A 16,246-nucleotide genomic window follows, 5' to 3' on the forward strand; every position below is an offset into this window, starting at 1 on the left:
TTGGTGGTGAAGTGCTAATATGCGTTGTGTTGAGACATGTTGAAAATCACTGCTTGATACCCAGTATTTTTATGAAAGAGCAATTATGTAAACTTGTGAGTGTTGCATATTTATATTATATTAAATTTGTTATATGAAATGGAGTTAAATTTCCTGTAAGGGTGCTACAGAAGCTCTTGTTTGGTGAAAATGACAGAATTTTAACAGATGCTTCGTAGTTACAAACAGAGTACTTATAAATTCAACCTGATCAGTACTTTCAAAAAGGTGTAAATTATAATTTTTTATTTTCATAATTGACTGGTTCATGTATCACCCTTACCTGGTCAGTCAACCCCATTTTATCATAAGTTGCGCGTATGTTTGTCAAGCATTGCCAAGCAAACCTCATGTAACTAGTTGATCGTGTTGTGCCCTGTGAGTCTCTTGTCAAGTTAATCATTTGTGCAGTTGTGCCATTCCCTATTCCTACCCAATTAATGAACTGTCCTCCACTAGTTGTAATGAATTATCTGTATTCACAAATGTGCGCAAGCAAAAATGTGTAGAAGTTGTATTGGTCTCTGAGAGGAAGACGGTATGTCACTTGTGCAGAATGTTGGAGATATACCCTCCGTATTGTGATTCACCGCCTGCCCCTTGGTGGGACACCGAGGCTGACAAGTCCCTGCTGGCGGGGACCTACAAGCATGGATACGAGCGGTACCGAGAGATACGTGCAGACCCGACGCTTTCATTCCTCGCTCAGGTTGGCCCGCCGCCGCCCCTCCCCGAGGACCCAACTACCTGTTCCACTCCCTCCTCCCCTCCCCGGGACACTCCCCGTCAACGGCGACTACCCAACGAAAACTCTTCCAAGTAAGTGTTCTGGTGATGTGGGTCACTGTTCCCTGTCTCAAGTACGGACAGCGTGAGATGAATTATCATCATTATCTGATGACATTGGGTTTAGGGAAGCAGTATTCTTGGTCATGAAGTAATACTTTGGAACCATTAAATGAATCATTTCATACATCTTCACTCCTCATGTGTTAAGTCATTGGTTCTGTGTTGTTATAAATTAATTTTAAGAATGCCTGGCTTTTTTCTTTGGAGGATAAATTCTTGTTATCTGGTGATGTGCATACGTGGTGCTTCTTTCTATAAATGTTCATAATTCTTCTTGGTGGGAAAATGTTTTTTACTTGAGATAACCTTTCTGTGCTTTCATTGCTAATTTAGTCCCTTTTTGCTGCTGCATGCATGCTGCTTCAACTGTTTCATCCTGCATGCATCCCTGCAAGCCGCTTGCTTAATGTGCAATTTTTGCCTGATTATCTCCCATGTCCTGATGTTAAAATTTCTTTTGCATCGAAATTGATATTTAACATGATAACCTAGAGTTAAATAGCTGTAGCACTACTTTGGAAAACATGTGGGTTGGACTTTTTTAAGTGTTCATTTAGCTTTCATGATAATATTGAAAGAGATTTTAACGACTTATGGTCACCCATGTTACATATTTTCACATTAAGGCTTTTCTGGAAGCAGTGCCATGTCTTTCATTTAAACTGCTTTTGTGACATGGCCATTTTGTCTTTTGTCCACCTCAGTATATCCTAGTGCTGTTCACATTAGCATTTGATCGCATCAGCTGCACACTAATTGGTCCTTCGGCATGTTTTTGAGCAGTTTGGATGAGGACAAGATATCCGAAGATGAAGATGAATGCATGGCTGTTGAAGGCCCAGGTGTTGTACAGTCAAGTAACATGCCAGGAAATTCAATGTCTGAAGGTGCTGGAGATCGTGGCCCTGGTGGGACTCCGCACCCTCTTAACCCTGGCCATGAACATCATCATAACCCTGAAGAATCAATGATGCGCTACCAACATGCAAACACTCCGAATGCTCCTCCAACTTCTGTGACTCAGTCAACTCAGGGGCAGTTCTCAATGTCTGGGATGTCAGGAGATCGATCTCAGGTATATTGTTGTTGTTTTACCAAATGGTAAAATGAATGTCATATTTTAAAAGTTCGTTAATTTGCCCTTGAAATTTATGTTTTCATAGCTATTGATTCAATTTGTGCAATGGTACAAACTGCTATAAATTGAATTAATTCAGGAGCAGCTATTTCTTGCCATAATTTATCATTTGGAATTCCATCCTAACAAAGCTATATGATGATCCCTCCCAACATAAATATGTTAAATTAATATGCTAAGAATATAAAATAGCAAAATTAGAAATCTTTACGTCGCTCTGCTGTGTAAGTGAGAAGTCACCTTACAATAATAAGTGTAAAATCTGACTTCAATGACCAATCCAACTAACTCTAGAAGGTTTCCAACTCTCATTTGTTTTATATAGATATGCAACTAGCAACTTGAAAACACCTTATGGGCTATAGGGTACCCACTTGGGAAAATGCCAGCTTGAAATAGTGTACAGGGTAAACAGCACTGTTAACAATAATATCTGTTGTATGCTATATATCATAAGTTAAAATAATATTTTTACCTAGGAAACTTTCCATCAAAGGTTTAGCCATTCCTGGTTTGTACCAGAGTCTGGTGTACTACTTAAAAATATACTGAAAGCTGTGAAGGATTTTACATTATTTTATGGTTCAATAAGGTAGTTTTTTCTTCCTGGTTAATCAACATCCCAATTAGCCCTAAACTATTGCTGACATTTGTGCCATTTAATTCAACACCAAACATACTTGATTGATCAAGTGCATTTGTTTTTTACAGGTTATGGTTCAAGAGCAACACAATCATGCCATGATGCAACAACTGTCAGATGCTCAGTCACAGCAGCAAGCTCAAAATGATCAGGGTGAAAATCAGGGTGCTGGTGGAGCATGGCCCTCAGTTGCAGACTTGAACACACGTTTGAGGAGGGTTATAACATCATATCAGAGAAACTACAAGAAGGAGGAGATGAAAATGGCTCAAAAGGCAAAGGCAAGATATTAAGTAGAGATTGGCTTGGTTGGCAATATTAGTAGTCATATGGTGAAACCTCCCTTTTACACATTTGTGATTAAACTAGGGAAAGGTAGGATAATTTAAATTGGAATAACTGGAAGGATCATGAACTTACTACAGTAATATAAGGGAAGAGCCTTTCTATTATTACCCATTACAAGGTTTCCAGATTCCCACCTTAGAAGTACAGAGCTTTATGCGGCAGTACTTCGAAAGGGTGTTATTTACACGAAAAATTGCACAATTGCGTGGCTGTCAGCTTGCAAGTACAAAGCTGTGTGCTTCCAGTAAGAACTGTTTCAGGATGCTTTCTCCTGATTCATCTAAGATAGTTTGATAGTTCATAAACAACATTGGACTAAAATTAATTTCAAATTTAACTGTCTAGTTTGCACCATGATGCTTGTAATTAATCAATTTTGTAATATTTATGCATTTCCATTTTTCAATTTTATATTTTCTTTTAACAGAATTCAGAAAATATGTGTATCAAAGGGTTTAACTGGGGAGAATTATTTTCATATTATATACCCCAGTTTTGACATAGGTGGATGTTGAAGTGTAATGTGGAAGTCAGTTCTATGCAAAAATTGTGTTTATTCCGTAATGAGCAAGTTTATTTTTTCATTTTTTTTAAGTTTATTATCATATGTGCTTCTTTGTTGATTCAAACAAAAATTCAATTTACTTAATATTTGGGAAAAATGGTAAAATTGCTAGAAGGGCATGGGTGGCCATTTGAAAAAAATGAAGTGCAAGAATTAAATGATAATATTTTTTTACTTAGGTCAAATTTTAAAATCTTTATAGTCTTTGAAAGGAATGATATTTGGAAATTGTTCTTGTTCAATTCCCATCAACTGCTGATTTAATGCTTTAATGTAATTATAAAAATATTTCATTTATGTCTATTGTGTCAATCTAATTATCATATCAACTTCATATTTCAACTTCAATGAATTGGATGCCTTCCATTAAGTTTTTCAGTTCTTTTAATCACTTGTCATTAGTTGCCAAATATTTAACAACAACAATAACAGCTTAAAAAAATGGTGCGAATGAAGGGAAACAATGTGTTCTAGATATGTAAAAGTGTGGTTTCAATCTAATTTAGGTAGAGAGGTCAACTGGTAGCCACCAAATGCATCCCTAATCTTTCACATTTTAGGTTGCTCACCAAATTTTAATTCCTTCATCATGTGGCTTTATTCTGTGAAACTGGAATAATAGATGCATGTACATTCTTTTAAGCATGGCTGGTGGCAAAAACTTAGGGCATGCTATAATTTTATTATGATTTTATCTTAGAATATGGCTGAAGTCATGAGGACTTGTTGTATTACACTCTTCAACTGAACACCACAATCTGAAGAAACAGAATTTAAAAAAATAAATATTTAGCTTTGGAGGGAACAGAATTGCATTGAATTAATGATACACATGTATGCTAAATAATAACTCTTCAGCAGACCACAAAAACAGTTACAGGTATAGGGTTCTCCTATGCAATGTCTTAAAAGTCAAATATTGTAGACACGTTTAATATTTAAGTAACTTATAAAACAATGGTGTACCTTATGTCATGAATATAAGTCAAGGTTTGGTGCCTTAAAAATTAGATCAATTCAGCACCTATCCATCAATATTATTTTACAATGTTATAAGTTTTAGCCCTACATTTTAGTTACTTTCATTCGTTTTAAAGTTAAGTTTATCAGTCACCTAGGTAAATATTTTAATAGGTGGAATGCTTTTATAATCTTATTTGGATCATTTGAACATGAGTACAGGTTTCAATGTGTCCAGAAACAAACTTATTGCAAAGGCTTCCAAGATGAATCTGTAGGCTTGATGCTTAAGCAGTTGTGATGTACATGTGTGAAAAATAATTTCAACATTGTGCTCGATTCTTGGCATAACTGCAGTTATCTACAGACTTCTACATTTGCATTTCAGTTCATATTTTATACTTAATATCCAAGATTGTATATTTTTTACTTTTTAATTTGAAGAATCAACTAACCATTTAAAAAAATTCCAAAGAAACTGCGGGAGATGCCGCAACAGCAACTTTTAACGGAGTCATCCGCTAATGTGCATTTCAATGCAACTATTTCAGAGCGTAAAAATCATTCGCCTTGACTGGGACTCGAACCCAGATCCCTCAATATCCGCTATGGCTAAAGCACTCGACCGGATATTGAGGGATCTGGGTTCGAGTCCCAGTCAAGGCGAATGATTTTTACGCTCTGAAATAGTAACCATTTAAAGGCGGCTTCTCTAATAACCATTTTACTGCTATGAATATACTGTTACCATTGCACTTTGCAGTTACCACCTCTTGCCTTGCTCTCAGATTCTCCTGCTTGTAAGCCTATGAAGTGGCTTTTTTGCATTATTTTAAGAGCTCTAATTGTTCTCCCACGTAGGGGTCAAGTACTGGACCAGTGGCCGCAGTGAAAGTGTTGAAATATCCAATTGGAAAATTGATGCTGGCATTCTATTTGCAATTGGAAAATTGATGCTGGCATTCTATTTGCTACTTGTAATCTTTGTGGTTTGTTAAGCTTGGAAAGTTGTCAACATAGTTCTAAAAGTTGTGTAATTCTTTTATTTTACACACTTGAATCAATGATCATCAGTGTTTCTATTTGCTATCTTATTGTTTTATTGCCAGGTCCTAATCAAGTTTGTTATTTTAGATTATCAAAACTCATATCAACCTATTTTCTGAGTTGGAAAATTACATTATTAATAGTTAACTGTTTATTTATGTTCTTAAATGTGCACACTAAATCAAAATCCGTATTATGTGAAATAAATGAGCTTTGCCTAATCCGTGGGGATTTTTTTTGCTTAAGGTCTCATGGATTGTCAGTTTTCCACTTCCTGTCACTAGATGGAACCTAACAGGTTTATTGTAATGAATGCTAATTTTTGTTCAAGAGTAGAGTGTAAGTGGCAAGTATTCATATGATTCAACAAATACCTTTGGGCAATATCTGGCCTTCATTTGAATTCCCTTAGCTCCTATGCTCATATTTCCTCAAACATAAATGTTAACCAAGAAAAAAAACACTCAATTTTTTCCCGCTCAACTTTGTGGAAATTCATTTTTATTAAATGAAGGATACAATGTATATGTCCACTGTCTTTTATTCACGTACAACCAGTTATGACGCTTGTATCCTTCATTTAATTAAACAAAACACTGTTGGTAATACTTTTTTTTGAGAATTAAGTCCAAATAAATACTCTGGCTATTTAGGCCAATCTAATGAATACATGTAGCAAATATTTTGCCATTGTGTCTTAAGTTATGGTATTTATTTACTAAGGTGATATTGACGTAGTTATTTTGAATAAAGTGTTAATTATGATAATATTCCAATTAATGTGTTAAAAGGGGCATTGTAGGAAACTATTAAAATGATATTTCCCAAATTTTCAGTAGATGACACACATTGTGTATTTTGGTGTATAAGGAGTAGATAGTGTCTTCATCTTGTTTGTAGCTTAGATTTCTTTTATCTTCATTCTTCAACTTTTTGGCCACATCTTTGCTCTCTTCCTGATTCCTCTTTTGCCCGATTGATTTAATCAGACTCCAATTACTGTAACTCCAACGATTCCTGACTGTCGTCAACGGTGGCCACAGAAAGTGGAACGAAGCAAGGTGGAGCAAATGGTTCGAGATCGGGAAAAGGCCCGCTTGGAAATGAATCAAAGAAGATGGTCTAGGAAAGAGGAGGCAGACTTCTACCGCACTGTCTCCACTTTTGGTGTTGAGTATGATAGGTATGTATTCCTCTCCTATTGCTTTGATTTAAGTTTTGAATTCCTTCTGCAACCAATAAGGTAATATTGGTTGGCAATTTGGAGTATTGTCACATTTTTTTGCCAGTAATGGTTATTTTCGTGAATGCTAGAGCCACCAGAAATAAAGAATCAATCAGTCATTCCAATGCTCCTCCAGGAAAAAAACATACAAAAATGTTGAACAAATGACGTGAACATAAAATTTATGAAAAGTGAAGAGTCTGGCGTGATGTTGTGGAATCGAGACATAATAAAAACTTAGTTGCAATTTTCCACAGTTAAAACTTTATTTCGACCATGGTTTCGATACACTGTATCAATATCAGGTTACACTGTATCATCATGATCACTGTACATCGATACACTGTATCATCATCATCACTTGATGATGATACAGTGTATCGAAACCATGGTCGAAATAAAGTTTTAACTGTGGAAAATTGCAACGAAGTTTTTATTATAAAATTTATGCATCAGTTCTTAACAGTTGATATTTGCCTCAATTGTAATAATGTCCACATTTGCTTCCTAATGAATATAAACCATTGATTTTCATGCCAAAAAATAGTTTGGGCGAAGCTGATATCAAATACTGAAATTGGGATTAAAGTGGAAAGAATGGGAAGAAAGCTGTTGTCATTTAATGACTTCTCTATAATGGTTGAAACAAATGTTAAGTTGTCTTCAATAATGTGGCTGTTTTCATTAATTGGAGTATAAATTAGGAAACATGTACTCCTAGTTCCACGGTACTTGAATTGCTGGTGGAATTTAATTCTTGGTTGTAGTTTGTTATTTTAGTGGAATAATATTCCTTATTTTCTCAGATTGACAAAAATTAGGCAGTGCATTGATACTTCTCAGGAGTATTCATTATGGACTCCTTTATACTTTTTCTCGAAGTTTTACCATTGCCTTTAGCAGGTTTATTTTTGTTTATGCTCTTTGATTCTTAACTAACCAATTCTAAATTTAGGGATGGTGTCATCAATAATCTTGTAAGGTCGAGTTTAAGTCCTTTGTCCAGAAATTTTTAAAACTTCTTAATTCTCCACATTTATGAGTTTGCCTCTTAAGACCCAAGAACATGTTGATGAGCATGTTTGATGGTGTATTCTTTATGTCTTATGCCAATATAATCACTATAAATCAAAGCCCTCTTTTCTGATTGGTTGGTCAGAAGTTTCATTGAATGTGATTCAAGAAATAGTATTTTTAAGGCAACTTGTGGGTAAATATAGGAGATAGGCAGTAGCTACAAATGGCCAGTCTACCAATTGCCACAACCTAGTTGGTGGAGGTGATAATTCCAGAAGGTTTGAGGCGAATTTTGGCTTGCTTAACTGAGCAGAGAGTTCATTGTGTTTCCGGCCAAATGGGAGTTGGGAGATGCAGGCCTAAACACATTTTTTTAACATTCATTAATTTTGCATGAAATTTTGTCCCTTACCAGCTAGTTATTTTCTCCTACTATTACTTATTAATTGTGTAATATATAACTCACAGTGGGTTGCTGTAGTCCAGGGGTAAGTGCTGGACTACTGACCGAAGGGTCTGGGTTTGATTCCCGGGCAAGCCTCTCTGTACACTTGCAGCTCCCCCCTAGCTATGTCATTTTTTGGTTACCAGATCTTCCTGGGAAACCATAACTGGCACAGGGAAAGGAACTGGCCCCCCTACCCTGATGTGCAAATTTCACACGCCATTGCTTAGTGCTGGTTGAACTCTGTCATCACCTACCAAACCGACCTTAGGGTTGACTACTGTGTTTATGGTTTTTTAAATATAACATATATAAATTTATAACTCAATTGATTATCCAGAATGAATGACAGTGAATCAGTATATTTTTTGGTTCACTTGACAATTGGCCTGGTGGAACTTGTTTGTATTCTAAGGCAGACAAACAATATTCCCATAAAATGAAATATTAGTTTTTCTCTTTGATAGATGTAAATAATTATCTAGAATTTAACCATAAAAAATGGTTTTGGAATTGATTTATTTTTTTTTAATTTTACTATTTGATATGTAACACTAGTGTTAGGTTTTATTGTATTGATGAGTTTCTGCCCTTGGAATTCAAATTTCTTAAATGCTTAAATTTAAGTGGTTGAAACAATAGGATATTTTATATTTTATCGTATGCTCTCTTTTCAGAAAACGAGGAAGGTATGATTGGAACCGTTTTCGTGCAATATCTCACTTGGAGCGCAAATTTGATGAATCAATGACCGAGTACTATAAAGCTTTTTTGGCAATGTGTAAGAGGTCTTGTGGTCTCAAACTACTGGATGATGAAGGTAATTTCCTCTGAAGTCATTCACTTAGCTGATTAAATTGTTAGCACATGTATGCATGTTATTAAACATTTAATGTCATGTTGTGTTTTAGCAAATTATCCGGACATGCCATTGGAACCACTGCCAGAAGAAAAGGCTCGCCGAACTTTAGAGAGAATTGAATTATTAAGGAGGGTTAGGGAAGATATCCTTTCGCATCCACGGCTAGGGGAGCGACTGACTCTTTGCAGACCATCATCAGAACTGCCTGATTGGTGGATATGTGGACGTCATGACAGGGAACTTCTTTTAGGGACTGCAAAGTGAGTTGAAAAGTAGCATTCTTTGAATCTTCTTTTTGATAAATAAAAACTGGAACTTGAATTTTCAGCCTCAGCGACCAAATTTTAGCTGTGTCATAAATATATTTTTATGTATACTAAAAATATAATTTCTTATAATTAAATTACCAACATCAATTGCTTAATTATTATGAAAGTTGGAGTGACATGGTTACATAGTAAGATGTGATATTTGTAGATAATGATTTTTAGTGGGCTTGATATGCATGATAACAATTTTATAGATGATAATAGTCAATAATTTCTAACCTATTGGTCACACAATTACAATTGCAGGAGTGTAATTCATCAACACATGTTTGATGACTACACAGTGATTCCACTGAGATACAAAATTATTCTCTACTTTTCAAAAACCAAAATTTTTAAATAATTTTTAATTTTAAAACCTGTGTTTTGACATTATTTCAAGTCAGTTTAACCTAAAAATTACTGCAAATCTAGTGTTGTGGCAAACTTTCAAAGTCAACTTTGTGTGTTCGATATTGGTTTTTACAGTTACTTTCTGTATTAAACATTACTATCATGTATCACTTTTACTTCGAGATCCAAGTTTATGCAAAGCTTACGTGATGACATTTTCATGAACTTATGTTTTCCATAACTTGGGCCGTGAGCCACTCTGTACTCAGTCTTTTAGTACAGTGAAGCTTTGGTTTGTCTTTCTCCATCATAGTCTTGGTTGCTTTAGTTTATCATTGCAACCATTCCCTGTTTGCCTTATCTTTTGTAGTTAATTGATTTTTATTACTAATATCCCTTCAAAATTATCAATGAAACAATTATTTCACACATAGTGAGTCTTTGATTGCATTAATTTTTCTTATCAATGATTGTTTGTATAATTATTTCCAGCATCTCGTCATATTTTTCAGTAATCATTTGTTATGCTTCGGTAACTTTTGCTGCTGCACTTTTTTCAGTAATTATTTCTCTTGACATAGTGAAAGGGGATGAAAGTGCAAATTCACTGTAAAAAATGGTGTAAAAAATTTATACTTTATGTAAGATATTTATTAAGATTGTATATAAGTTGTTCAACCATTTTAATGCAGTCTATGTTAATCATAAAATATTTTGGGTATGTATTAGCTTTAAAATAACAAAATCACTGGTTCATATTGTGTGATTAATTGGTGAAGTCTAAAGGAAATAATATTTCTTGTTAAGTTAATTTTTTATTTACAAATATTTTGGTGCAAAGTATTAATTTAAATTGTTAGCTTGATGTTGCCGGAATATTATTTGTATTTCATTAACCAGAACATCTTTATCCCTGAGAGTGGCTTCATCTAATTTGGATGGTAAATTCTACATTGTGTAAGTTAAGAATCCTACAAGTTTACATGAAGAGAACTTAAATTGTGACTTATTTTTCATACTGTAATTTCCAATCCTGAGTTTTTTCAGTCATTGAGCATAAGATTGTCTTTTCTGATGTTAAATACATTGAAAATCTTAATCACTATGTAAAAGCAGAACTAATGAACACAGAAAGGGTGTCACAAACTTAAAGGGTTCATCCATAGGAGATGTAAGTCTTGGTTATCTGAAATATTTTTTTAAACTATTATTGGTGTGAAATGTATATTCTGAATACATGATAGTTGTTCAAGCATAGACAAAATATCTGCCTCAGTCCATTGTGCAATTAATTAATGCAATCAAATATTTTCCTATAGGCATGGCCTTGGGAGGACAGAATTCTACATCTTAAATGATCCAGAACTTTCATTTCGTGAGTTTGTGAGAGAGAGCTGTAACATACCAAAAGAGATGCCTGTTGTGGAGGATGTCGCCAAGGAAGTGGATAACAGTGGCAAACCTAGTGGATGGTCCGATGCAAATGGGTTATCAAGGCCTAGAGAGGAAGAGCAACAGCAACATCCTGTAGCTGTGGGGGCGACTGGCAGTCTCCTTCAAATGGATGGAGATGAGATGATAGTGAAGCTGGAGAAGGGGGAGGGAACGCTCAAGATTGAGAGAATAGGGGCGAAGAAGGAGGCATCACCCTCTAATACTTCCTCAAAAGAGGATGAAAAAATTGAGGAAGTACCAGTACCTGAAGATGCTTTGGGCAGTAAGAATGAAGGGGAGAAGGGAAGCCCGCCTGTTGTGGTGATAAAGGAAGAGGCTGTAAACACTTTGAGTGAAGGTGTGGAGGAGGGAAAGGAGAGTGAACCAGAAGTGGTGGTAAAGGATGAGAAGAAGGAAAATGCCGAGGAGGAAAAGGAAGAAGTATCCGAGGTAAAGGAAGAGAAAGAAGAAGGGTCTGCCATGATTGAGGATGAAACGAAAGCCCCAGTGGTTGAGGATGAGGTGATGGAGATAGATGAGAGTGGAAAGGAACAGGATGGACAAGTTGACATCAAGGAGGAGAAGATGGATGTAGAGCAAGTGGAAGAGGAGGAGGAGGGAGGGGTGAAGGCAGAGGGTGAAATGGAAGTAGAGCCTTTAGACATGAAGAGTGAGTGTGTCACTTTGAAGGAGGAGGGAGAGTTGAATAAGGGTGAGGATGCAGGAGAGGTGAAAGGAGAGCCAATTTGTAAGGAGGAAGAAGAGGAGGGGAAATGGACTGAAATGGGAGTGGAGAAGGTGGATTTGTTAGGAGGTGAAGATTGTAAGATATCTGTAAAGGTAGAATGTGAAGTGAAGACTGAAGGGGGGGAGCTTGTAAAGGAAGAAGAGTCTGATGAGAAGGCATTGGATATCGAATGTTCAAGTGTCCTCAAGGAGGGCTATGAAGAGAAGGCCACTACTGAAGATGCCATACCAAAATCAACACCTGTTGAAGAGGTTAGCCAATCACAGGAGAACAAGGAAGAGGAGAAAGCATCCGAAGAGAAGGTTGAGGAGGGTGAAGGCATTGAAGAAAGTGGTAAGGGTGATGAGGTGGTTGAGTTGCAATCTGTAAGTGATGGGGACAAGGTCACTAAGGGTTCAGAAAAAGAAATGGAGAAAGACAGTGTTGAGCTAGGTGTTGAGGAAAAGGATGGGGTTGGTGCTGAAGCATTGAATGAGGAGGGTGCACCAGTAGAAGCCAAAGAGGATGGAAAAACACTGGAGGGTGACAAGGTTAGTGATGTTGAAAAGAGTGCAAATGTAGATATTAGTGAATCAGCTGTTGATAGTGAGAAAAAAGATGAGAAAAATGTCAGTGAGGTGACAACTAAGGACAAGGAAGAGCAGAGTGAAACAACCGAAGTATCTTCTGAAGAAAAAGTAGTTTTGGAGGAAATTTCAGCCAATGATTCCTCAGAGAAGCCAGATATCAATTTGGTTGAAGCCAAAGAAGGTGAGGAGCAGAAAGCTGATGGCAGCAAGGAGAAGGAAATCAACACTGATGTTGTAGAAGCTGAGGTCATTAAGGTTGCTGAAGTTATTAAGAATGAAAATCTGGTAGCATTGGAGAATGAAGTGCAAATCATTCCAACTGATCAAATTGGTAATCCAGAAGCAGCCATGGCCCAGCGCAATGCATCACTTTGGCCCAAGGTATTATATTTTCAAGTTTAAATATTGAACTGTCACTTATCTAAATATGTATGTTTAATCACTTGTTTGCCCTTCTATTTATTAAATATTTTTTATTTGTATTCCTTGTTTTAAATCTTGGTGATGTACATTATTTTTAACAATCAGTATTATAGATAACGGCTAGCTTTCAGTTCAACATAAAAGCACCAGAATCTCATATTGTTGCGGCCATTATAAATATGATTTAATGATGACCAGTTTGGGTTTAGAAAGGGGATAGGTACCACGATGCCATTGCAGTGATGAGATCACTAATCAAGAGGAATATAGAGTAATATCAGGACGTATTCACCTGCTTTGTAGATATTGAAAAGGTGTTTAATACAGTGAATTGGGAAAAACTAATGAGTATATTGCAGAAAATATGAATAGATTGGAGGGACAGAAGGCTAATACACAACCTGTACTTGTCTCAGACTGCTGAGGAGTGAGTGGGAGACAGAGAGTTTAGATGGGCATTGTTAGGAAGAGGTGTAAGGCAGGGTTGCCCATTATCACCGTTGCTGTTCAACCTGTATGTTGAGGAAATGATTAAAGAGGCATGGGAAGAACTGGAGGTAGGAATGAAAGTGGGTGGGGAATTGGTTAAGTCAGTTAGGTTTGCTGATGACCAGTCTCTAGTTGGTCAGTCTGTCAAGAGGTTGAAAGCATTGTTAAGTGAATTGCAAATTCAGTGCATTTGATATGGGATGAGAATCAATATAAATAAAACAAAGATAATGCAATTTTCCCGAAAAAGAAATGCTGAGCTTAAATTACATTGACATAAAAGTAGGTGGGCAAAAACTATAGCAGATTGAACAGTTAACGTATCTCAGAAGTGTTTTGGGCCAAAATGGTCAAAGTAGTAGGGACATAAGGAGAAGAATTGCGCTAGTCAAAGAGGATTTCACAAGGAAGAGAGAGTTGATGACAGGGACATTGACTAAGGATGTTAAGAAAAGACTCATTAAAATTTGATATGGAGTGTAGCTATGTACAGTGCGGAAATGTCGTCACTGAAGCAGGATGATAGAAGTAGATTGTGGAGGCTTTTGAAGTGTGGGTGTGGAGAAGGATGGGGAAGGTTAAATGGACTGAAAGGAAAACAAACGAGGAAGTGCTAGGTATGGTGGGCGAGGAGAGGGGTTTTATGGGAGAAGTCCTAAGGAGGCAGGAAAAATGGATGAGGGGCGTATTGATTGGCAATGGTCGGTCCATCCAAAACCTTGCTTAACCAGTAGATCACCTGTTAATAATATATGGTCCACCATTCTCTTAGAAAAATCCATCAATTCATTAATCTTTTGAAAAGTGTGGGGAACTCACTACTGTATTTAAGTTTTGGTTGCAAAATATTTGTTACTATCTATATATCGACATCTGGTATCTCCCAAAACATTAATGAATCGGCTTTTTAATTTTTTATTATCTTTTAATGATATATCATAAATATTATTACTTTGAAACCTTATTGTCCGAAGTGATCTTGAAATAATGACTGAATGATCTCAAACTGAAATAATTAGAGTAAATAATAGTGATGATAAAGAAATCAACACCATAATGGTCTGAATGTATTCCTTACTGGTATTTTTTTCTCTTACAAGGGGTAAAAAATCCATCATATTTTTAAGCCCTAAGAACCAATCCTGAAATACAACCAATGTTTGACATTTGTGCTGGACAACTACTTATTCCAAGCGATCTTGCATTCAAACTAAATCCCACTATGAGAACAATCTAGGATTAATGCTAGTCAGATCTAGGTCCTTGCTTATCATTGGCGATGATCCACCATTAGTGTTATCACTTAAACTCTTGCCACCATACTAATTTTGTAGCTTTGATAGGTGACATCGTCACTGCAAATCGAGTGGTAGGAAATCACTACTGCATTATTATTTAAGTCAGTAACTGTGGATAATTCATGGCAAATTCTTGGATTTACATTAATTGTGGAGGAGCAGTTTAGTTTTGATTCACCTAAATGTCCCAAGTGTGAACCTTGCCATGAGCATGAAGATGAAGATGTTCATGGTAAGGATGGGCGCAGATGTAATTTTTCCCTGCAGATTTTACAAGTGTCATCTGCATTTCACTGGTTGCATTTATATAAATATTTACATAATCTTCCACTGCACGTGTATTATGGCTTTATTGCCATTTATATTTCTTCAGTAAGGTTGGCAGGTATTAAACCCTAGTATGGGCATAATTTTTTGAGTTGACTTCTATAATAATAAATTAACATTTTACGTTTGGTGAACTCGGAGGAAATTTTCAGAATTTTTATTTCCAAAAGTACACGTAAAAGGAAGAGTTGCTACGTTTTATATGCCATCTCATAATTTTTTGGGGTTAATATTCTCATTGTAAATCAATTTTTAATATGTGCCCCTCAGATCAAATTAGAGATAGTGTGTTGATGCTCGGTACCCATACTAAAAAATTGTAAAATCGCTAAATTTTCATATTTGAAGGTGAATTATAAATTATTTAAGTGGTTTGTTCGCATACAGTTAGGCGATGTTTGTGGGACTCCTGTGTTATACAGGATTGGGAGAATTTCAATGAGAAATCTTGATTCTTAATTGGGAGGTGAAGATAAAATTTCCAGCATCAATTGTGTCCGGACTGAAGTGCAATTGGCAGTAGTAGTAGTTTTGAGGGGAGGCGACCGACAGCTAAGGTCATTTGCGCCATAGGGGATGGACAGGAAAGGATGAAGGGTGGAGAGAAACCCGGCGTCGGCATTAGCCTACTCTTTACGAAAGGCGCCAAGGGGTCCGCAGCTTAACGTCCCATCCGACGGACGCCGTACTCACTCAAAGTGCCCTCCACAAAGCACCTCAAGTAGGGATCGAGATACCTCTGAAAAATATTCAACACCGCCGGGATTTGAACCCGCGCCCTCAGGGTGGGAAGCCAGTACGTTAGCCCCCGCACCATCTCGATCCCCATTCGAAGGTGAAGCACGTTATTGCTTCGAAAATAATGGTTCTCTATCTTATTATATTTTAGTAATTATCATTGGAGAGTAGTTCCTTTATTTTCCCCCTTATTGTCAAGACTTGGCATGCAGTATGTGTATTAATTTTGCTGAAGGGAAGAAAGAAATACCTACTTTATTAAATGAAGCAGTGCTCATTTATTTTTTTGTAAAATGCATTGAATTTGTCATAAATGCAGAGCATTCTGAAATTGTCCTGTTTCATTCCTCTGCGTAGAACTTATTTCTCTAAAAATAACAGTTCCACAACCCATAACCATGTTATATTCTCTGCTGTCTT

The 16,246-nt window shown here is 36.4% G+C and overlaps 1 protein-coding gene across 6 annotated transcripts in view; it reads left to right on the top strand.

Moving 5' to 3' along the window:
- kis (chromodomain helicase DNA binding protein kismet) overlaps positions 1–16,246 on the top strand; it is a 118,230-nt gene that overhangs the window by 85,582 nt on the left and 16,402 nt on the right. For 5 of the 6 annotated variants that reach the window (XM_071592892.1, XM_071592897.1, XM_071592896.1 and 2 more), the window contains exons 26-31: positions 1,672–1,963; positions 2,738–2,950; positions 6,579–6,772; positions 8,954–9,096; positions 9,188–9,398; positions 11,120–12,932. In XM_071592892.1, the coding sequence (XP_071448993.1) occupies positions 1,672–1,963; positions 2,738–2,950; positions 6,579–6,772; positions 8,954–9,096; positions 9,188–9,398; positions 11,120–12,932 (2,866 nt within the window). The remainder of the gene's footprint in view (positions 1–1,671; positions 1,964–2,737; positions 2,951–6,578; positions 6,773–8,953; positions 9,097–9,187; positions 9,399–11,119; positions 12,933–16,246) is intronic. The other variant, XM_071592895.1, reaches the window with a different exon arrangement.

Source organism: Hetaerina americana, unplaced genomic scaffold (genome assembly GCF_022747635.1).
Source record: "Hetaerina americana unplaced genomic scaffold, ioHetAmer1.1.p SCAF_5, whole genome shotgun sequence".
Lineage (NCBI taxonomy): Eukaryota > Metazoa > Arthropoda > Insecta > Odonata > Calopterygidae > Hetaerina > Hetaerina americana.